Raw genomic sequence first — 23,721 nt, forward strand, 5'->3', positions numbered from 1 at the left:
CATACACTTGTTGAAAAGAAAAGAAAAGGTCAGGCTTGGCATGCTTGGACTTTTTATCTAGAGTCAATCGTACTATCAGAAAAAAAAAATTAGGTTAGCATGTCATTTGCTATATTAAAAAATATATTTTTCTTGTAATTTTATTTATTGTATTTTAAATGAATATCTATTTTTTTATGGTATAACTAAATAAAAAATAATTCAAAAACAAAATACCTCATAACAATGCTCTAGTGTTTTTATATAGCCAAACTTATAGAAACTGAAGGTTATGAACATTTGGATGAGAATTTGATATAACTAGATGAGATTTGATACAAACAAACTAAATGAATGGTACAACAAATGCTTATATGGACTATTGAGATATGTTTAGATCCAAGAGAAAGTATGGTCACACCAGACTAGGTTAGCACCTTAAAACTATAATAATGGAGATCCAGTCGTTGAATCGAACTCAAAATTTTTTAGGTGATTTTTTATGTTGTTTTAATGTGAAAAAACACTTAATAGTTTATTGGACTATTGGATCTCTTCTAAAAGTTAATGTTTGGGTTAATTTTGTTATTTTTCTTAGTTTTTTTTAATTTGGATTTTTGTTTTATTTTCTTTATGCTTTTAGATTTTTAGTTGTTTTCTAATAAATATAGGATTTTCTGGCTTATTTAAAAATCTTGTAAAGCCGGAAACAACCACTATATATTTATTTTTAAATAATAAAATTTAAAATTTAAAATTTATATTTACAATCTATTTCGCACATTAAAATTTTAGTGTTTTATGTGTTATCATTGTCCAATTAGATACCACCTCCATCATACTTTACTAAAAAAAACTATTTTGTGTACTAGTAAAAGTATGTATGTTTATGTATAGTTGAAGTAAAGTTGAACTACTATTGTAATAGAATGAGTTTGTGCTTACCTTATACGAAACCCTCTTTCATTGCTGAAATAGCACGATTGAAGTTTTATCCATTTTTTTACTGTAGCTGGTAATGAAAATTTTGTAATTTTTTGGGTTTTTTTAGAGAAATTTCTTAGAATTTTTTCTTTTTTTTCTTTGTACTTGGTAAATTTATCACTTTACACTTGATTTATTTATAACTATTATTTTCTTATCTTTATTTTTTTAATATTTTTTATTTTTTCCTTTTTTTTCTTCACACTTTTTTTGAATAAAATATTATTATTTTATTCTTTACACTTTGAATATTTATCACTCTATACTAGGCCTATTTATCAATCTATAATTGGCCTATTTATATCATTTTTTTCATTCTTATCTTCATTCTTTTGTAATTTTTTCTCCTTTTTTTTTTGAAAAAATATTATACAAAACTAAAGGTAAATGTTGTTTCACTATAACAATTGCAATAATTTTTCATTTTTCCATTATGTTAAAAATTAATTTGAGATCTTACACGTCTTTATTAACACATATAATATTTACCTTATTTTATTACATATAAGTATCAGCTTTTTGATTCACAATTATATTTATACTCGATGTCAAAAGGCACGTTAATAATTCCTACACATTTATTCTTTTGCGTTAGAAAATAATTGTTCGACCCACAGCAAGACGAGTTTAATAGAAGTGTTACATTTTTTATCTCATTTATTAATATAAATAATTCTTAATTTATTTAATTAAATGCATATATAGGATTTTCGATTTATAATTAGGATGTTTTTGTTTTTAAAAAAAACATGTTGTAAAAGCCTATATATTTATTTATTTTCTCAAAACAAATAAATATTATACTTTCATTGAAGTGCGGATCGAAAGCTAGTGCACACTATCTTTCATTTTCAATTAGGGTCTGTTTGGAAACATGTGAACTAGCGTATCTGGTTATATTAAAGATTATATCACCCCTTTAATTGAACAGGAAAGGTGTACCAAATAGGAAGCTCAACATGGATGCTACATAACGATGCTGTCTAATATCATATCATTGTAAAAGATGAAGTTTGCTTGGTTGCGCATGGAGATAAGGGAAAAGCAGTCCTTCTATACCATGATGGAACCATCAATCGAGCATTATTGCGAAGTCAAGAGCGAGCAGATTTTGATCTCCCTCAACTGTTGTGTTACTATTGTTGTGACCGACATCAACATATCTAAGGGAGACTGTTGTTTGTTGCCGAAACAAAAGGGGAAAGGTTGCTGGTGTGTTGTAGTAGTTGTCGCTGGCCTGAGAAGATCTAAAGTGTTGGAGGCGTTAGCTGAACAACTCTTGTGGTAGCGCTATTGGAGAAACCTGATCTACTCTCTAATGGTTGCACAAGGGCAACGTCCTCTGCGATTAGTGGATGACCTTCGATGGCTCTCATAGCAGTAGACCTGTCTGTGTTGGTTGCAGCTGGTGGATGGTGGATGTTTGGCTTAGAAAGTACTACGTCTAGAGTTTAGGGGTGCTAGGTCTGTGTTAGAAGATGAACACGCAAATTTTATTCAAATTTTATCAAAAACTATCCAACATTAAAACAAAAAAACATATATATTCTTAAATCCTAACTAGAACAAACAATTAAGTTTATAATCCACTAAATAAAAGATCCAATAATAACTAAATTAAATCTAATAAATAAACCTAAATAAAATCCAATAACACAAGGATTAGATTATCATCCATCATCTAAATCATACGAACATATAAACCATAGCTCAGGTACGATGTCCCCTTCATCAGGCCTCCATAAAGGCTTTCCAAACCTAGCTTTGTCCATATTACCAAGAAAATGTTCCGAAGGTATCTCAAATCATACGATTATTTCATCACAAATTTGGGAAAAACAATCTTCCTCGCAAGCAAATACCATAAGCAAAACCTACTCGTTTGTTACTGTTATTCAGCAACATAACACACGGTTATGGGAAAGCATGAATAATGAGAGGATAGGTACAAGGCTGCCACAGCAAGCCAGAAATCAGTATCAACTACTACTAGGAAACCTGGGAGGGAAGAATTGGCAATTACCTCTCCTGCATTGACCACTTACAAAAACAGGATAACAGCAAGCTGAAGTTTATTTCATTAACAGAAATCGAAACCACTTTCTTAGGCAAGCATTCAAGGTGATCTTGTAGATCATTCAATAAATTTTGTTCTATGCCAAGATGATATGCTCTGAACGCCTACTGCATGATTATGTAGATCATTCGATAGGCACATTCACTTATACTATGGTTGCAGCACTGCAGTACTTTTAAGAAGGCTCAACAATATAATTTTCCCACGGCTCCCAATTGAGGCAACACATTCTTGGCAACGATTTATGTTTGTAAAGCTGAACAAAAATCCATAAACATGGGAGAAGTAATGTGCGGGTAGAATTTCGAGCAAACTAGTTCGAAGTCTGACTCAATAAATCCAATTGCAAATAAGAAAATAGCAAACCACAAGAGCCTGCCACAACCTAGTCCATTATTTTGCAAGAGAAGTAATAAAAATTAAGATGCAATTGAGTAAGATTTAGAACGTCGTCTCATCCATTTGTAGCTGAAAAGAGGTGAAAATACCAGCAAAAGTATAATTATCAACCCACAATTAAGCAGTAATTCCGTTGATTTTGACGTTGTTTAAACACAAGACACAAATCTCATAGATGAAATGGAGTTCGATAAAACCAAAGGGACTGGTATGGTAATTCACTGATACGCCGGGGCATAAAGAGGACGCCTGCCTTCATCAAAATACTCATCCCGGTCGATAAACACAATTGCATAGAGAGCATAAATTATTCCAGGAACGTAGCCTAAAATAGTGAGTAACAAGCAAATCCAAAATTCCACCTGAAAAAAAAAAGTATTGATAAGAACCCATTAAAATTATCCATCAAGTATATCCAAATTTTCAGATCTCTAAAAAGAAGAAGAAGAAAAATGGAGAGGCGTACACTGCAGCAGCCATGCCTGAAGCAAACACCGAGAGGAGGGAGCAAGATGGCGATGATGATCTCGCAGCAGATCTCACAACGACTTGGCATTTTCTCTCGGCAATATTTGCAAAGGCTGATGATTCTAATCTAACAGTTGTAGTTGACTGTTGGGCTCCTAATGAAGAAGCAAACAAAGATGGGGGGCCTCATAAATTTGTGGTGGGTTATCTGGGAATTCAAGGAAAACTGTATCACCGTCAGAAAAAAAAAAAAAATTCGTGGACACAAACTTTTTAAGCGTAATGTCGGTTTTGCCGTTGATCATTAGAATGCTGAGCTCTGCTTTGGAGGTCGTTTTTGGTTTTTTGCTTAAATTTCAAGTTTTCAACAGTTGAGAAAAAACAATCCTATTTTTTCTCTCTTTTGTTGGGCGACGTGGCTGCGTGGCAACCATATTTCTCTTTTGACCTTTTGACTTCTTCCAGGAGTTACATTCTTTCACTCCACACGTGAGAGAGGCGACGTTGGAGAAGAGGAAGCCGCAGAGGGAGCTCCTTGCCATCGCGTCGGTCATGGTGAAGATTGTTACTGAAGGTGGCGCTTTTAGGATAGGGTGGAGGCCGTGAAAAAAACAGGAAAGAAAAAGGTGGATCCTTTGAAACCCTCTTTCTTTTATGGTCTTTTTCGATTCCCTGTTAGATATGGTGCATGCTTTTTTTTTTTGTTGCCATCCTTTTTAATTTTAATTGTTAGCTTCTGAGAATTAGGGTTAGGTTCTTGGTTTTCCTGGGTTGTTCGTCCCCTTTGACAGCCCCTATACTTTGCAGAGCTTTGGCTTCCTCTCACTTCCAATCTTTTATCTCCTCCTCTACATAGTGTTAGTGTTACTCGAGTTCATATTTCCTTTTTTTCAGATTTTCATGGAGGGCTAGATCATGGCCGACCTCTCCCCTGTTCGATGCCAACTCCCAATTCTTTCATTTTTTATGAAATCGTGTTTCTTTGCATATTCAATTAGGCTCAAGATTGGCATAATTTGAATCATAACTATTCGTTTCAACAACTTAAGCACATTAGTGATGGTTTTTCATGAATAATAAGGGGTCATTTTTATTTATTTATATAAATCATTCTTTTGAGTGTAAATCTGAAGGGTTTTGAATGTTTTTTGTGATCAGTATTTGTGAAAGATATGGCTCCTCCGAAGGTTTACTTATTTGATGAGATTGCCAAGCACAAGAAAACCGAGGATTGCTGTCCGAATATCTCTGGAAAGGTCAGATCTTTTTCTAAAAGTTTCAATTTTTTGTAGTGTTGAGATTAAAAGGGGGCAATTCTGTTTGGTTGCTGAGAAAATTTGGTGTGAGATACAAGATGAGAACTTTGACTTGTTGTGGTTAGTTTTATTTACCCTTTTGGATTTTTTGTGTATTGAAAATTAAATATGTATCAGTGCTATCAATTTTATTGCATGATTAAGCTGTTAGAAGTTTATTTTTAATGCCTAAGACTGGAGAAGTTTGTTAAAATTAAAGGACTGCCTTATCTAATGCCTTCTCTCGGTAAACACTGAACCAGCAATATCAATACTGCATAAAGTTGCTAGAAAATATGCCTAAGTTTATGGCGATTCACTTATTATTCTCATGTCCATTGTCTGCAGACTAGCTCCATTACAAAATCGAATCCCGGCAGCATGCTCTCTTAAGTAATTTTTAGATGTTTTTCGAAGTAAAAACTGAACAGCACGGCGCATTTAAAAATTAGCCTTTTTGTTAGCATTGCAGTGCTGTCCATTGGTCTTCATTCATTTTTCTTGCATCTAATCTTATAACAACGCATGTAAAAATAAGCTCCTTTCACTCCTTTTCATCTTATATTTCCAGATATTATAAACAACATTTTTTAACTCTTTTTGCTGCTACAACTCATCTATGAATTGCTTGGCTGTTTAAAAATCAGGTTGCTTTTTTTCCCTCCTCCGTTTGCATCACCAATAGCTCTTCACAAGATTTGACATTGTCAATGCAACCTTTTAATTTTCCAGGAAACTTGCTCTCCATCCAGTAAGTGCGCAGGCAAGGGAAAACAAAAACAACTTGCAGAGGATTGACAGAATTTATACAAGCTGAAACATTTTGCTCCTTCAACTCTGATCATTTTGCCCCCCCACTTTCTTTCTTTTTTTTGCTTTTCACTGCCAATGAGAATTCTGCCAGTACCTATTCAAAGAGTTCTGTCTAGGCCAAGCATGGCTTCTCCAGCATATTTTGTTTTTGTTGCATATTATGCTTTTAAGTTGTATGATACAGCCAATGTCTCACAGATTGCCTTGACGCTTCATTGAAATCCTGTTTTGCTGTTGCGCTTTCACATTAATTAATTAATTAATTACTAACAATACACTAAACATACATGTGGGGAAAAGTATTGTAGCATATTTTCTTTCTAATTTGGTGCGGGCCTATAAAAAAAAAAAATTCTTTGATTTTTTATCAATCAATGTTTTTATTTTTTCAATTTAGTCCTTGAATATTAAATTTGTATTTTGTCAGGTTATTTCACTTTTATAATCATAGTTATTAAAACCCTAGCGGGTTGACCTGAAACTCGTGAGATCCAGGGTCCTAACCAGGTCTGAAGAAGAAAACAGGGGTTGTAGTTAGCTCAGGGAGGACCGGGTGACTTGTCGATCAACTATCTGCATGATTTATTTTGAAATAAATAAAAAAATAATAATTTTTAAATACCTATGGTTAAGAGTGAAGAGGTGGGATAAATTTTTTTGAGTGATTGTTTCCAAAACAAATAAAATAATTTGCAAAACGCAAGACTAGATAAACTAATTTTTTTGGCCTAGCAAGCCAAAAAAATTAATGTATGACAAGATAAAGTAATTTTTTTTTTGCCAGCTAAACAAAAATTAATGTACAAAGCATAGTGGTTTTATTTTAAGAATAAAAAATAAATTATTATTGAAGATAATATGTGGATAATCAAGGATTTTTCTATTGTTTGACTCAATCTTATGAGTGTGAGCATATCATTTTTTATTTTTTAGTTACTAGTTTATATCAAAGTTTATTATATAAATACTAGAAAAAAAATTTATTTTTTTAATGTGAGATGGGAAGTCCATTAGTATATATATTCTATATTCACAAGAAGAAAGTTATGTTTTTTAATGTGGGATAAAAAAACTTGGTTTAAATACTTCAATTTAAAAGAATAAAATAATATCTTTCAAATATGAGATAAAAAAACAATTTCAAATAATCTCTTAAACTTTATTATTTACAACATATATAGTCTACATCCATATAAATTGGTTCTTAACTTTTTCATGTAAAATATTAAAACCTTAAATATATTTTTTTAATTTTCTCGGGTCAACCCATGTGACCCGACCCCTTGTCCATGTCAACCCTCGGGGTGGATTTAATGAATATGCTCATGACACGGATCGCAGGTGTAGCGAATTAACCCGGTTGGCTAGGTTTTTTTTCTTATTTAACTTTTTTTTTCAATTTCATCCTTTAGTATTTGATTAATTAGAAATTAGACTCCATTATTTGTTTTATTTGCTTTCTATTAAGTTATTCTAATCTCATGACCTGGAATAGTACTTAACAATTTAACTCGAGTTGACTTAGGTTGTTTTTTATGTTTTTTTAATTGAATTTTTTTTTAATTTTATCATTCAATATTGGGTCGGTTAAAAATTAAGCTTTATAATCTGTTTTGATTTGTTTTCTATGGGAATATCTTGGTATAATGATCAGGGTCACGGGTTTTGGTATTTTAACCCATGTTAAATCAAGTTATTTTTTTTTATTTTTTTTAAAAGGTTATCTCGGTCTCATGTCCTTCAACATTATATTTGTTTTTTATTAGGTTGTCTTTGTCTCATGACTTGGGTTGTGGATTTAGCAAGATAACTCAATTGACTCAATTTTTTTTTTTTACAAATTTTATCGTTCAACATTAGGTCCAACATGATCGACTGAGAATTGAGTTTCATAATTTATTTTGATTTTCTTTTTATATGGTTATCTTAGTCTCATAAACCATGTTATGGGCCTAACGGATTGACTTTGGTCATTTTTTATGTTTTTTTAATCGGTTTTTTTTAGTCTCATCCTTCAACATTAGACTGATAGGGAATTGAACTTTATAATTTGTTTTGATTTTCTTTTCATGGAGTTATCTCGGTCTCATGACCCGAGTTACAAGTCTAGTACGGTTACTCAAATCAATCCAATATGTTATTATCTTAATATTAAAAAAGATGTTATCTTGAAAAAAATAAGCAATTTATATTTTTACTAGTCGTCCGGATTATTTTTAAAGCCGCAAAGTCAATCAAATCATATCAAGTCAATTATACATGATTTAATTTTTTTTCTATTAAAAAAATTATTGAATAATTTTTTTAACATCTAAAAAAATATCCAACTCCCAACTTAATGCGAGTAATGCCATTTTATTTTACGTTCGCTAATTATACCTTTTATGTTATCATCTTCTACAAGAAAAAGAAAAAAAAAACATCAAACACCGCAGAATAGTTGAAAGGGCTCACGCGATAAGTTCGCCACTACATTAAAACTTTGACATGTTCAATGGCCATTGTTCTTCCACCGAAAGCGACAATGATAAGCGTATTGCTTGCTCTCTCCATCTCCATTCTCCACCCATTATCATTATGCATGACTTGTGGCGTTGGTCTTTAGTCTAACCCCCAAAGAACTTCCCAAATCAAACAACAGAGCAGGCCCCATCAATTCTATCTCTGAAGGCATTTCCCTTCCTGGCCACCAGGCCGGATAACGTAGGTGAAAGGTAACATCTACTCTAGCAGATTACAGGCCTACCATATCTTGTCCTATTTCAAACTATTGGCTGTTGCAAACACCATGATTACTAGTCCACGTTTCTTCATTTAAATATGGATGCCGCTGCCGGCCAAGAAAGACTAAAACGATGAAATTGTACAAGCCTGTTCCACAACCAAATACAAGAGGCAAAGAAACAAAAATTGGGAACCTCAAGTCAAGCAACCAAAACTAAAAGCAACTTTATGCAAGATTCCAAACAGACTGCTAGTTTTCCTTGAGGGCAACTGAGAGAAATGCTTATTAAATCTAATTAAGGGACGTTGAACGAGCACAAGTTTTGATTTCTGTGCAATTGACACCAATTTCTTCATTTCATCTATAATCATAATATATGGGGCTATTTTTTTTCTTTACAACGAGAACCAGGAAAACGAGAATTAACCATTACAAGTTGAGGCAAGGGATACTTTTCAGACTAGCGAAAATATAGGTACCTACAACTGCAATAATAAGAATGGACTCAAACCCTCAACGCTACCTGATCCTGCCATATAATCTTCCTCATCCCTGCCCAGCCTGATCCATTCCCGACATTCCTACAAGCTGATAACTTCATATCATTATGTAGCTCAGCACTACCACCTCTCATTGAACTAATCTTTAGCTCCTCTGTTCTCAACATGTCACCATTAACCTTTCATCCTCCCTCTGCAATGAAGTTAAATTACGCCATTAGCCCAAGACAGAAAGGAAATGCACGGTTTCAAAGCACTGTAGTTGATGACATTTGCTAAACAAATACCGAGATTTCATTCAAGTCAAAAATTGGAGTATTATTTCGAACTGTGGCTTCCTTTCCTCTGTAAATCCTTTCCTTCTGGTTCAGGTCAGGGATTGGTGCTGTCTTTCGCAAAGCAGCCTCCTTTCCAATGTGAGTCATTTGCTTCTGGTTTAAGTCAAAAATTGGAGTGGAATTTCGCAAAGTGGCTTCCCTTTCAATGTAAAGCTTTCCCTTCTGGTTTAAATCAAAACGAGGAACTGGTGGTCTCAGAGCAGCATTATTTCCACTATAGCTCTTTTCCTTCTTTAAATTTTTACTAGCAGGTACTAAGTTCTGTGGTTGCACAAAACTTCGCTCCATAGGGGCTTTCTTAGGCTTGTTTTGTGTCAAGTATTTGTATCGTCGTCTCAAAAACCTACAGTTCACAAGATAAACACGACCCAAATTTCAACTTTAAAATCTGATTACAAGTCTATACAAATCTAAAAGCATTTAAAGGCACGATAGTGTGTGCTATACCTGACTTCAGCCATTAAGGTTAATTTTTTCTGTCTCACCATCTGCAATTTCCTTTTCTTCGCTTCTGTTTCCTGAGAAATGCTTAAAAGTATGAATCCATCTATCATTAACAGTTCTATGTTGAAACCTAAGGGTTTCAACACATGAAGTAACTAAAAGAGAAACAAAGGGATCCAAAAAGGTTTTTCTATTCAACATCAAAAGGAAAGGTAAGGAACCCATAAGATGGGAATTATCCTACCAGACATAAACTGGGGTAAAAGCATGTTCCAATAAACCACACAAATTATCAGTGTGAAAGCCAAAACGCATACAAGCAAAGAAAAGAGATAAAACCACAGACACCAAGAATTCATGAATTAAACTCAGGAACAGTTGCCGCATAATAAGTCAACTGATCTGTATGGAAGCTGATAAATGGCAAGAAGCATTCGAGATCATGAAAAGATCCCAAAATGCCACAAATCCACCCTCAGGGAGGCCTTAAACAAGTATTTGGCTTCATTGAGCTGCCTACTTATCCTCTATAGCCAAACAGAGAGTATAAACCAAAGGAAAGAGAAGGTTTTAAGACTTCCCAATTTCTAGCTTAGGTAAGACAAATTTCACATAAACACTGGAACAAATCAAAGAATCAACGAAGTAAGTTCCTGTCTCTTGGTGTTCTTGTTTTCCCCAGAAACCCAAAAAGCATATGAGCAAAGCCCAACAAAGGAGATCTAACAAAACACCAGATCTAGAAACCCACAAAGAAATAAGAATTCTTTGAAACCCCAGAAAAGCTATTACCTTGTATAATTCCTCGTAGTCCTGCATAAGACTCTGATGCTTGAACATGATCCTTGGATCTTCATACATGGTAGCATATGAAGGAGGAGGAGAGTCCGCAGCAGCAGCAACCCCTTTCATCTTCTTCATGGTGTGATAGGAAAAAAAACTAGTGCCCGAAACTGAAAACAAAGAGCTTTGTGTGTTTTATGGACAGGAGGAGAGGAATGGGAAGGAGAAAGAAGGGCAAGGGAGAGGAAATATAGGTAGGAAGAAGGCTAAGAGAGAATTATAATGAGAAGAAAGAAAGAGAGAGTGATGGACAAGATGAGATCGAGGAGGGTGATAAAGAAAGATGAGAGAGAGAGATGGGAAGGTTCTTGCTTTCCTGTTCTCTCTGTGAAACTCTGACCAAGACAAAGAAAACCCAAAGAAGCCCACATAATTCGGTGAGAAAAATGTTTTCTTTAGAGAGTTGAGACTTGAGACAGTGATGAAGATTGGATTTTTTTGGGGGGTTGCAGAAGGGTATTTCAGGCATACTGAATAATGGGTTTGTGAGGTAAGGTGGGTTTGGTTGGAGGACAACATTTGAAGACATCTACTACTACCACTACTAATCTTCCTATGATATCTTCTCTTTTCTTTTTTGTTTTTCTTCTTAACATAAATTTTGGTCCAGCTGGGCCATTGAAGAAAGAGAGAGAGAGAGTTGGGTGGTGTGGACTCTTCATTGTTTTTGAGTATGGGGTGCGTGGAGTTTCCATGGCTCTTCTTTCTTATTTGGATGACTTGTGTTTCTTTAGCTTCTGTATAGAGAGACAGTGAAAGGGTCCTTGCGAGTTTTTTCTTCTTTTCCTTCCCTCGCAGTGAGAGAGAGAGAGAGAGAGAGAGAGAGAGAGAGAAGGGTGTGCGAGAGAGAGGGTGAGATCAATGAGAATTGGTGGGGGTTGGGCTGAAAAGGCAAAGCAAAGAGATAAATGAGATGATGCTGTTTTTCTGATGTGCTGCTGCTGCTGTTGTTTCGTGTTGTTGCAGTTGTTGCTAGTACCTTATTTTTGGCTTTGGATTGTGGCCATCCTCTCTCTCTCTCTCTCTCTTTCTCTTTCAATGTGAGAGATGCTTTTCATTTCCCCCATTATTAATATCACAAGCACCATGTCTATTCCTAGCGCATTTACTCACATGCCCCTTGAAGGCTCCTCTGTTGTCGAGGATTCCCCCTCCTTCTCTCCCTTCCTCCTGTTTTTCTTCCCCCACAGCCTGCCAGAACCTTGTTGTGTTAAAAAGTAAAAGATGGAACAAAGCCCCAAATTTGTCTTCCAAGTCGATCGCTTTATCAATTCTCTAGCCCTCCAACACGAACTGTGTTATAAATGGGTTCCTGTGGCAATTCTGAAAAATCCTTTTCTTATTATCCAAATTTAATTCCAGCATAAATGAAATTGCTCATTTTGACCTCGGTTAGATTCAGTTTTTTGGATAAACTCGAATACTGCTCACCCACCCATTATCCCACCTGCCTAAGCCGACTACATTTGGCATGGAAAAACCTTCATGGCCTTTGGTAATTTCCACCAGCTAGAGCCTCCATGGTTGAAATGATGCTGCACCATATTCCCACTTTCACACAAGTTTTTTTCTCTTTATTGAATCAACAATCATGTGATTTACCACCCAAAAACAAATGATGACCACATCCTTTTCTTTCCCATAAATGTGTACCCGTTAGAAGCTTGAACGCCACCCACCATAATAGAAGAGCAGGTAAACATGCAGAGGTCACGTGCCTGCTTTGGTTGCTGTAGATAGATAACCTAGTTTTATTAGCAGGGGTGAAAAGAAAGCGAGAAAAGCTGCATCTGAGCTGTGGTTAGCTTAGCTCCCTCCCTTCTGCTACAATTTTGTCGGTGACCAGATAACCTTTTCTTTTCCAATAAAAAAAATTTCGATCCACAGAGAGATTTTTGACAGGGGGGTGAGGTCCATCATCCATCGCTGTTGCCTTTTTCCTTTGTCTTTTCTATCGGCCCGTGTTAATTTAATTCCCTGGCGAGGTTGTTGAGTGAACTTCCTATGTGATATAGACATGTGAATATGATATATTTTACTTGAATCGATTCAAAGGGCCTAAAAATCAAAATACATTGAGGCTAATATACTATTTTATTGTTGACATTTCCCATTTCCCATTTCCCAGCTCAAAAAAAAAAAAAAAATCGTGTGTTCATGGCGATGTTTTGAACCTTGTGATTCGTATCTCTATTTGGGAAGCCATAAGGAAGCAGTAATGGTTCTGAATTCCTTTCTTTTTCTTATCTTAATGGAGGGAATTATGGAGAATAAATAAATTTGCTGGAATTGTGGATTGAGATTGAAAATATTGATTGGGAAAGAAGAAAATAGAAAGAACTGGAGTTGTGACATACACCTACTAACCCGTCTTTATGTCTTTGCAGGTGCTTGTCTCCTTCGTTGCCTGTCATTTCTCCTTCGAGAGCTACTGACCACACCTCCATGGCAGAAATAATTACCCAGTTCTTGCTAGACCATCACAGAACCAGTGATCCCAGATTAGTGTCGGCTCGGAAGGAACAAAAGGTAGCCAGTAGATAACACAGCGTGGTGGCAAATTATAAGCCAAAGCCACTAGATTGTCAAGTTGCCTGCCCAGAAATTGGGTTCTGCCTCCTAGGTTGCACAGCCCTCTTGTAAAAGATGTGCCCAGCAAAGAAGCACAAGTTACAAAGGGAAAGTCCCATGAACTGAAAGGGCAAAGTAGCCGCTTCATGTCTTATCATGTGTCAGTGTCTGCGGGTTTTTTTCCTGGTAGATACAAGTTGTTTGGCATTGTTGAATACGGTAGTGTTTACTTGTGCTCTTTTTTAAAAGTTGTATTTTTAGATTATTTTTTATTGAATTAATATTTATTGATATATTTTTATAGTTTTGATATATTAATATTTAAAATAAAATATATTATAAAATATTTTTTATTAAATTAATATACCGTGTTATTAAAGGGTTTTTTTTGAAAATATAAGATAGATTAGATTTTAGATTGAGAAGTTAAAATTATTTTAAATATCATTATATTAAAATTATTTAAATATATTAAAAAATTAATTTAAAAAAATCAAATTTGATTGAATCCAAATCCAAACAGGAACCAATCAAAACTACAGGCTTGTTTGGAATTTTGATAGTGATTGCGATTTAAAGTATTTTTTCGTTTCAAAATACATCAAAATAATGTCTTTTTTATTTTTTAAAAATTATTTTTGATATTAGCACATCAAAAAAATCTGAAAAATATAAAACAAAAATTTTTAGCAAAAAAATTTAAAATTTAATGGAATGCGGTTTGCATCGCGTTCCCAAACAGGCCTACGGCAGTCGGCCAATGATGTTATTGCCCATTATTTCAATGGGCTGGGTTATTTCTGCCGGGCTCAGGCCTTGACTCATGTAATCTTGTTTGATAACGCAAGGCGAACGGGCTCTCAGTGATGTGGTCCAATGGCTAAAGCATACCCAAGAGCCATTGCTTCTGCAGATTAACCTAGGCCTATCAGTCGGCCCATGAAGAGTCGACGGCTGCATTAATCTACACGAATCTTGAACTAGAATAAAATGAAATATTTCTTCTATTTAGAATAAAAAGAATTGAAAAGGACAGTACTAATGTATGGAAATTAAAAATTAATAATAATCCACACTTTTCCCCCCCTTGTTTTTTTTATTTGAAAATAAGAATACAGGGATATATGTGGTTGTGGCCTGTGCATAAAATTCAGACATATTTTGTCTTGGATTACAGTAATAAAATTACTTGTTTTGTTTTTTTGCTTTTCATTCAAATAACAAGTGGAATTAATTGATAGAGTATTAAATCAATCACAATTATTACTTTAATTTATTCTTTTATTTTTTTTTACATAAATTTTATTTATTTTATTCATTAATGTTAATTTTTCATATATTTTTATTTTTTTATTAACTCTTTTATACAAGTTTTATTGATTTTTAATTTTATTTTTCAATCCAAGTTTATAATATGTTTTTTTTTTATCTTATCCTCATTCTTTTTTTTTTTATGTTTGAGTTTTTTTTTTTAATTTAACTTTCCAATAGAAAAAAATTAGTTCTCTTTAATTTATTTTTTATTTTAATTTCAACCCTTATTATTTTAATTAAAAAAAATTAAATTTTTTTTTTAGAATTAATTTTTTTCCCGTTATGTTTTTCAATATTTATTGTCTCGGTCCATTTTTTTATCCAATTTCATGCTCCTATATTTTTTCCAAGGTATTGTGATTTTTAGAAAAATTCAAATACTATTATTGTATTTTTTTTATCATCTAATTAAAATAAAACTAAATTATTAATTTCTGTTATTTTTTTAAATACATTCTCATCACTTCAACGTTATATCTTTTAGGAGAAAAAAAAACCGCAGCATCCAGCAGACCCGTGTCAAGATAACGGTGTTTTTGCAAGATCATAACAATATTCGATTAAAGGAATAGTCTAATCCTTCACACAGCTAATAAGGACGAGCCCCGACGCCTCTTGCTCCAGACAGATTGGATTATATTCGCACCAATCAATGCCAAGCAAGACGAGGGGATAATCGAAAGAGGAAAAAAAAAATATATATATATATTATTTATGGTTACTTTTTTATCTTTATTTTTAAAAAAATTAAATGAAAATCATTAGTATATAAATATTTTTTTTCTTTCAAATCTGGAGTTTTTTTAAAAGAGTTTTGATTTTTTTTAATGTGGCTGGAGCTCTCTCGAACTAAAACATAGTCAACAAATACACACCCGCTAATCTAGGCCGTCCGATGGAACTACCTCGGAAAATAAAATTTTCTTTTAAAATTCAAAGCCATCGCAAATACTACGTGGTATCTTTGAGGCCAAAGGACAAGAATCTAATATAAAAAATTTCTTTCTTCGTGAAGTTTCAATGCAAGTATTTACGGATCTTATCTGGCAGGCATTCTTTCATTTATTACGTTGAAAAGAGCGCAACGCAATGAACACCCAGCCATTTATTTATTTATTTATCATAAAAGTAATCACAATTTTTTAATATTTATCTAATAACACATATTAGATTTATCTTAATCTTACCATGTATATAAAAAAAATTAAAAATATTAACATTAAGTTGAAAAAACAAGAAAAATATGACGGGAAACTTTCAACTAAATATTCTAAATCACAATTAATTTAGCATGTTTAGAAGCGTGGTTGTGATTGTGATTATTTTTTAAAGTACTTTTTCACTTAGAAATGTATCAAAATAATTTTTTTTTTTAAATCATTTTTGTTATCAACACATTAAAATGATCAGAAAACACTAAAAAAATATTAATTTAAAGTAAAAAAAATTTTAATTTTAAATTATTTCAAAAATATTTTTGAAACACAAAAATAACAGACTCTTATGGACCAGTTATGAATCTTTTTCTTAAAACAATAAAGAACTTGTATTATAAACTTTAATTTATTTAAGATATATATTTTATATGATTTTATAATATATAAAATAAAAAAAATTCATCTAATTTGCTAGGCACTTGTTTATAATCTGGAATGTTGCTGTTTCTTTTAAATACTTAAATTATAATTCTAATTAAAAGCCATAGCTGATACCACTTCCACCTGTCTCTTTAAGGCCCACGTGGTTTCTTTAAGGCCAGACACCAAGTCTCTGCGATGGATGCTTGATTTTTCTAACGTCGTCGCCTTTCCTTGTCGTGTATCTTGACTGGCACATTTACGACCAGGCCATGTTCATGTTTGAATGTTGAAAAATATTTAATACTCTTTAAAAAAAATTAAACACGCATATTAAATTCATCTGATCACATGTATAAATAAAAATAAAAATAAAAATATTTAAATTAATTTGAAAATATATAAAAAAAGGAGAAAATGTTTTCAACTAATTGCTTTGAATCACAATTATAATTTCTTTTTTCAACTAAATACTTTTCGAGGGATTGTAAAATTATCCTGTGAGGGGCAAAAGTGGGGGTAAATTTCAGCCTCCCTGCAAGGTGAAATTTAATCCCTCGATTCTTTCAATTTACTCTTATTATTTCTCTTTATCTTTTATTTCAAAATACAAATGAAAATAAATTTTTATTGTTTTTCTCTAATCATTACTAATATTTAAATATTTTTCTCCCTTTTCATTAATAATTTACCCTTCAATTTATAACACACTAAACATAATTAAAATTTTATTTTTATATTTTTTAAAACCAACATTGCAATGATTATTGATGTAATAAATCAAACTATTTTTAATTTTGTACATTCTAGTCTACATTACCTAATTATACAAATACTAAAAAGAAACTTGCTTTCACTATAGAAATGACATAATTGAATTTTTTTTTTAATAGTTCTGACATATTTGTAAATTTTGGTGTTTTTAGAAACCCACTTTGTAGAAATGACACAATTTAATTTTTTTTTTCTAAATTTGTTACTTCTATGGGTACGGTAATAGTGATAAATTTGTAATTTTTAGTTTTTTTAGAAAACAAGTTTTTTTTATTTTTTATTTTTATTCTTTGTTTTTTATTATTTTATATTTAGCTTATTTATCACTATTTTTTTATCTTTATTTTTTATCTTTATTTTTTTGTTTTTTCCTTTTAAAAACGTATTATTTTTTATTTTTTATACTTTGAGTATTTATTACTTTATATTTTGTTTATCTATTCCATTCCTTTTGTTCTTAACTTCATTCTTTTGTAATTTATTTTTTTTTCTTGACACTTTTGTTTTATTTGAAAAATTATTATACAAAAACTAATGAAATAATGTTTAATTGTAGCAATAATAATATTGTTTTTTTAACAATACTTTAAAAATTAGTTTGAGATTTCATATGTTTTTATTAACAAACATAATTTTTATTTTATTTTATTATATGTAAGCATCAATTTTTTGATTTAAGGTTATAATTTTTACTCGATATAAAAAAACATTTTATTAACATTTATATATTAATTATCTTGTATTAGAAAAAAAAATATTCGACTTGTAATTGGGCTAGTCAACTAGACTTGTTAATATTTTTTTTATATTTATTGATATAAATAATTTTAATTTATTTAATTAAATATTTATATAAATTTTTTAATTTATTTTATTTAAAAAAATATATTTGAAAAGCTTGCATGTTAATTTTTTTTAAAAAATGTTAATCGACACACGGTGAAAAAAACCTAGTGGTAACTAGAATAGAATTAATTTGGCTTGTACTTTTATAATAATTGCTCATAATTGTTGTTATAAAGGGCGTCACTGCCATTTCATTTCAACAAACCAGGCACTCTTCCACACCGCAATCTTCTCTCCATTTCTGTCCGATTCTCTCCCTCCATCTGTACTTCTTCATCGGGTCTCTTTAGCGAGGTGAGTGATCCCTGTTCTGCTTGGTCTTGTTCTTGCATCTTGACAGGTAGCTGTGTTTGCAATGCTTGTTCATCAATAAAAACTGAGCACGTACGTTGCCGATTGTAATTTGAGCAATAGTGAAGTCGAATTTTTTATCTCGTTCAAAGTCTTTCTTTTGTTTTTGCAGAGCTTTACATAACTATACTCTTTGATACTAGCTTTTGAGATCGTCTGGACAAGGCTAATCCATTTTGTTTAACAAGGAGAATGAACTAATATGAAGAATAAGAACAATTATAATTAATATTGCAATTTCTAATAACAATAATAATATCGATCGGGCTTGGATCAATCAACACAAATCTTTTAAGTTATTACAGTTTATATATGATCATCGCAGGTGTTGAAAAGATGAAAGTTGATGTGAAACAGTCAACTATGGTTCGCCCTTCTAGAGAGACACCCAACAGGAGCCTATGGAGCTCAAATTTGGACCTCTTGGTACCAATGTTTCACGTCCAAACTGTCTACTTCTACAAGCCAAATGGTTCTTCCAGATTTTTCGAAACCCAAGTGCTTAAGGATGCTCTAAGTGATGTTCTTGTGCCGTTCTACCCTGCAGCAGGGAGAATGGGAAAGCACGAATCTGGCAGAACTGAAATTCACTGTAATGGAGAAGGAATTTTGTTTGTTGAAGCTGAAACAAGTTGTTTTATAGATGATTTGGGTGACTTCACTGATAGCTCGAAGCTGCTGCCCCTTGTTCCGGAGGTCGACTATTCGGGCGGGATCTCTTCTTTTCCACTAGTGGTGTTACAGGTACTTTCACCTTTCGAGACGCCGTTTGGCAACTTGTTCTAAACATTGTTTATTTTTTATTAAAATTATTATTTCTTTATATTTTAATTTTTTTTTCAGCTTTTGGTATTAAAAATGACTTCTTTTAAAAAACTTAATATATTTTTTTTAAAAACTTTTTAAAAGAACTATTATTAAAAGAACTCTGTAACGGGTGGGGGAACCACCGTAGCTTTCCCCACGCAACCTTTTGTTTTTTTTCCATTCCCCCACATGACCTTTTTGGTTTTTTCCACATAGTTATTATTATATTATATCTGTTACGGATGTCGAAAAGTGAATGTTGGTTGTGTATTAGATCAAGGTGATATGCTTGATAAAGGTTAGCTTTCCTCGTATATTTTTTTTTCTTATTTTCCTTTTTTTTTTTTTGTCTTACATTTTTTGTCTCTTTTTTTTTTTTGTCAAAATTAACATTTTTTTTTTAAATTATCTTTGCTAATTTTTTTAAATATTAAACTGATTAAGAATTTAGTTTTATAATTTAAAAAAAATCACTGTGAATTGCTATAGTAGTTTCTCCATATGGTTTTTATTTTGCTGCAGTGTTTATTCACGTATTTATTTTTTAAAATTATCTTTGTTGAATTTATTTTTTTAATATTGAGCTGGTTGAGAATTTAATTTTAGCTTTCCCCACATGTTTTCTTTTCTATTTTTTTTTTCAGAATTGTTTTTGTCGATTTTATATTTTTATATTAAGCTGATTGAAAGTTTAGCTTCTTAGTTTTTTCTTTAAAACATTCTGGATTGCTATAATGTTCCTCCGCATGGTTTTTTTAATGATTTTTTTTGTTTTTTTTAAAATTATCTTTATTGATTTTTTTTTATATTGAGCTGATTGAGAATTTAACTTTGTAGTTCTTTAAAACACTGTGGATTGCTATAGTGTTTCCCCACATGATTTTTTCCTTGCTACAGTGTTTTTTCATATGCCTTTTTTATCGATTTTTTTTCAAAATTGCTTTTATCGAATTTATTTTTTTTCATACTGAGCTGGTCGAAAATGTAGCTTTATAGTTTTTTTTTCTTTAAAACACCATTGATTGCTACAATGTTTCCCCACATGATTTTTTTTGTTATGATTTTTTTCAAAATTATCTTTATCAATTTTATTTTTTTAATATTAAGCTGGTTGAGAATTTAGTTTTGCACTTTTTCCTTGAAAATATTATGAATTACAACAATTTTTTTCCATATAATTTTTTTTCACAAACCCACAATAATGCACAAGCATGCCACAAGCATATGGTATCACGCGGGCATGGCATCTAGTTACATTTCATAAACTTGTTAATTTGTTATGAGTTAATCATATTAATCTTGCATTTTCGTAGAAATAATCTATAATCTTAGGAACCTAAATATATTTACATTATTATAGAAATAATCTATAATCGTAGAATTATCTTCTTTTCGTACCATAAATGAAGTGGTCCCCTTTTTTTCTGTACACTTGCGGAAATTTTGAGGAAAAAAAATCGAGCCATCTTGATTTTCTTGGTGAATGTTCCTCCTCTGTATCTTTCCTTCTAGAAGGGTAGACCCTTGCTTGAATAATTAACATTTCTAAAATTTAAATTATCGTAAACAATAATTTTAAATATTAGCTACATCCCACTATCTAATTCCCAAATATTAGTGCCATATGTACTTGGAAATTACAACACTTTACCTAGAAATTTGTACGCGACCAATTCTTTAAATTATTTTGGGGTATTTGGCCTGCATTTCAACGAGAACTTTTTATATCTTTGAGTTTTTTATTTTAAATTATTTTATTAAAAATAAATTTAAAAAAAATAAAAAACATATTATTTCAACTTATTTTTCAAATAAAAAATACTCGTAAAACATCATCATTTACCATCCCAACCACCTCTTTATACTATTTAATTTTTTTTAAAAATAGTTTCCAATTCCGAGACCAGACACCAAAGATGAGTGGACATGTGTTAACATTGACTGAAAATCTCAGCACTTCACGAATCCTTTCTTTCGTTTTCTATCCTTCCCTGTACTTGATAACACTTTTAGTAAATACACCAAGATTTCCCCACGCCCCCAACCACTTTTCTCATTACTGAGATCTCCCCACTCTGTTCAATTAATGAAAATTAATTAAAATAATATTGATTTAATTTTTAAAAAAATATTAGGTTTTAACTAATTTAAAATTAGAAATTATTAAAAAATAATATAAATTATATTCTAAAATCTTACCTGATAACTTAAACTTTTAAGTTGAATTAATTCTTTAATATAATATTAAAGTCTTAATGTCCAAGCAATCACCACTTCGAATCTTATCATTTTTATTTATTTGATAAAAATTAAGTATAAAATAATATAAATTTTTACAAGTTTCAAGTTTAAAGAACTTTTATTTTAAAAAAATATATTAAAAAATAATATAAATTATATCTTAAAATATCACCTATTAACTTAAACTTTTAAATTAAATTTACTATCTCCTATTTTTATTTTAAAACCTGATTTAGTTTCATGTATCAACTCGCCGAATTAGTGAAGATGAGTTTGCGTACTATCGGTGATCTGTTTCCTATTTCCTTTTATGAACTATAGTAACAACAAAACAAGTAAGGAAGCCTTCTTGATAACCTAGGTTTCTTTTTTTGGTCTTTGTTTGTGCGACTGCAGGTGACCCACTTCAAATGTGGAGCAGTCTCTCTTGGAGTTGGCTTGCATCATATCTTAGCAGATGGTACATCTGCTCTGCATTTTATCAACTCATGGTCTGACGTGGCTCGCGGCCTGCCGGTTAGCACTCCACCATTCATCGACAGAACCCTACTTCGTGCTCGGGACCCACCAAACCCTACCTTCCATCACGTTGAATATGACCCTCCTCCGACCATGAACACTCCTCCCCAATCGCAACCCAAAACCACTTGCACTAAGATTCTCAAGATCACACCGGAACAACTTGGCAGCTTGAAAGCCAAGGTCAGAACAGAAGATGGTGCAGTCAGGCATAGCACGTATGAAACCATCACTGCACATATTTGGCGTTCCATGTGTAAGGCACGCGGTCTCTCTGATGATCAAGCGAGTAAGTTATATATCTCAACAGATGGAAGGTCTAGATTGAACCCTCAATTGCCACCAGGTTACTTAGGTAATGTTCTTTTTACAACTACGGTGATGGGTTTATCCGGTGAAATACAGTCAAAACCATTAGCCCGCACAATGGAGAGGATCCATGAAGCACTGGTGAGGATGGATGATGAGTACCTGAGATCAGCCCTAGATTATATCGAAGCTCAGCCAGATCTCAATGCTCTCAAGAGAGGGCCTCACACATATGCAAGCCCGAATCTCAATATTGTGAGCTGGATCAGGTTGCCTGTACACGATGCAGATTTTGGGTGGGGAAGACCCGTTTTCATGGGGCCAGCCAGAGTCTTCTGTGAAGGAAATGCATATATACTAAGGAGTCCGGTCAATGATGGGAGCTTATCCCTGTTTATTTGCTTAGAGGCGCAACACATGCCACTCTTTGAAAAGTGCCTGTACGATTTCTAGGCGATAGAATCCATGGTCCCCCGTGAGCTATGCACGTTATAGCAATTCTAGAATTTCAGTGAGTTTTTTTTTGTGTGGCTTTTGGACGTTTATTTTGCTCTCGGCGATTGTATTTGTATTGAATATCTGGTTGTAAGATGATACAAATTCTGTTGGCAATAAATGGTGAGACGTGTCATGTTATTCGAAAACCCTTTTTTTTTTTTTTTCAACATACGAATTGTGATGGTCATCTCGTGAAAAAAGATGACAGAGAAATTATTATTATTTTTTTGTTTTAATGGTAAATTTATCCTTCTTTACTATTACTATTATGATAAATTTTCAATAAAAATACTATTTACTAATTAATCTAGGTTGATTCTAGTAATTTTTTAAAAAAAATTATTGATTTTTTAATTTTAATTATATTATTTAATATTAAATTTATTGCGGATTGAGTTTCATAATTTTTTTAATTGAATTATCTTAATCTCATGATCTAAATTGTGGACTTGACAAGTTAACTTGAGTTTATTTTATAAATCACTCAAAATATGGTTTAATTTGTTAGAGTAATTTCATTGACTCTAAATCTTGAATCTAATTGACGTGACACGAACGAATCGAAATGCATATGTAATATACTTGATTTTCTTCAATTTTTTATGTGATAACACTTTGCTTTTATTTTCTTATAAATCACATTTTCTTATAAATCTAATTGATAATATTGAGTTAAACACGCATAAATCTAATAAATTAAAAAAGTTTAAAAATATTACAAAAATACTATTCTAATTGACTTGGTATCCAAAATGCTTTTATAAATGAAAATATAATAGATTTACAATTGCACCTTGTATGTGCATACACTTACCATTTTTTCTAATGAATATACCAAATAGTTCAGAATTTGTTTTAGTCTTCTTCTTCTTCTTCTTCTTTTTCTGAAAATGATTATAGCTAATGGATTTCTGCATTATAGATTTGGCTCGGAGACAAACTTAGATTCTTGCACAAGGACATTTAAATTTCTTGATAGACTTGGTAATAAATTGATACATCTAAAAAAACAATTATCCACCTTTGAGTTCATGGTTTCACAAATTTTA

General features: G+C 32.0%; 3 protein-coding genes and 2 long non-coding RNA genes across 6 annotated transcripts; 3 read left to right on the forward strand and 2 right to left on the reverse strand.

Moving 5' to 3' along the window:
- Positions 1–3,450: 3,450 nt before the first annotated feature.
- Positions 3,451–4,185, reverse strand: LOC18107787 (UPF0057 membrane protein At4g30660). The gene is made up of 2 exons (XM_024590658.2): positions 3,906–4,185; positions 3,451–3,801 (listed from the first exon to the last, which is right to left on the reverse strand). The coding sequence occupies exons 1-2, from the start codon at positions 3,993–3,995 to the stop codon at positions 3,658–3,660; spliced, it is 234 nt and encodes a 77-aa protein (XP_024446426.1). The 5' UTR covers positions 3,996–4,185; the 3' UTR covers positions 3,451–3,657.
- Positions 4,186–4,329: 144 nt separating this feature from the next.
- Positions 4,330–6,236, forward strand: LOC7493387 (uncharacterized). The gene is made up of 3 exons (XR_002979132.2): positions 4,330–4,533; positions 5,066–5,163; positions 5,935–6,236. It is a non-coding gene; the product is annotated as an uncharacterized LOC7493387 (long non-coding RNA).
- A 2,824-nt stretch (positions 6,237–9,060) lies between these two features.
- Positions 9,061–11,875, reverse strand: LOC7489438 (uncharacterized). Its single transcript, XM_024590272.2, has 4 exons — positions 10,815–11,875; positions 10,026–10,096; positions 9,528–9,921; positions 9,061–9,433 (listed from the first exon to the last, which is right to left on the reverse strand). Exons 1-4 carry the CDS (start codon positions 10,941–10,943, stop codon positions 9,401–9,403), a joined length of 627 nt encoding a protein of 208 aa, XP_024446040.1. The 5' UTR covers positions 10,944–11,875; the 3' UTR covers positions 9,061–9,400.
- Positions 11,876–12,037: 162 nt separating this feature from the next.
- LOC112325023 (uncharacterized) lies at positions 12,038–13,729 on the forward strand. The gene is made up of 2 exons (XR_002979035.2): positions 12,038–13,080; positions 13,253–13,729. It is a non-coding gene; the product is annotated as an uncharacterized LOC112325023 (long non-coding RNA).
- Positions 13,730–18,111: 4,382 nt separating this feature from the next.
- LOC112324975 (shikimate O-hydroxycinnamoyltransferase) lies at positions 18,112–22,818 on the forward strand. 2 transcript variants are annotated; one of them, XM_024589978.2, is made up of 3 exons: positions 18,112–18,241; positions 18,624–19,042; positions 21,743–22,818. In XM_024589978.2, exons 2-3 carry the CDS (start codon positions 18,635–18,637, stop codon positions 22,625–22,627), a joined length of 1,293 nt encoding a protein of 430 aa, XP_024445746.2. In that variant the 5' UTR covers positions 18,112–18,241; positions 18,624–18,634; the 3' UTR covers positions 22,628–22,818. The 2 variants fall into 2 exon arrangements, with proteins under 2 accessions (XP_024445746.2, XP_024445716.2); XM_024589948.2 differs by having other exon boundaries at positions 18,129–18,241; positions 18,604–19,042.
- Positions 22,819–23,721: the final 903 nt, after the last annotated feature.

Source organism: Populus trichocarpa, chromosome 18, assembly GCF_000002775.5.
Source record: "Populus trichocarpa isolate Nisqually-1 chromosome 18, P.trichocarpa_v4.1, whole genome shotgun sequence".
Classification (NCBI taxonomy): Eukaryota; Viridiplantae; Streptophyta; class Magnoliopsida; order Malpighiales; family Salicaceae; genus Populus; species Populus trichocarpa.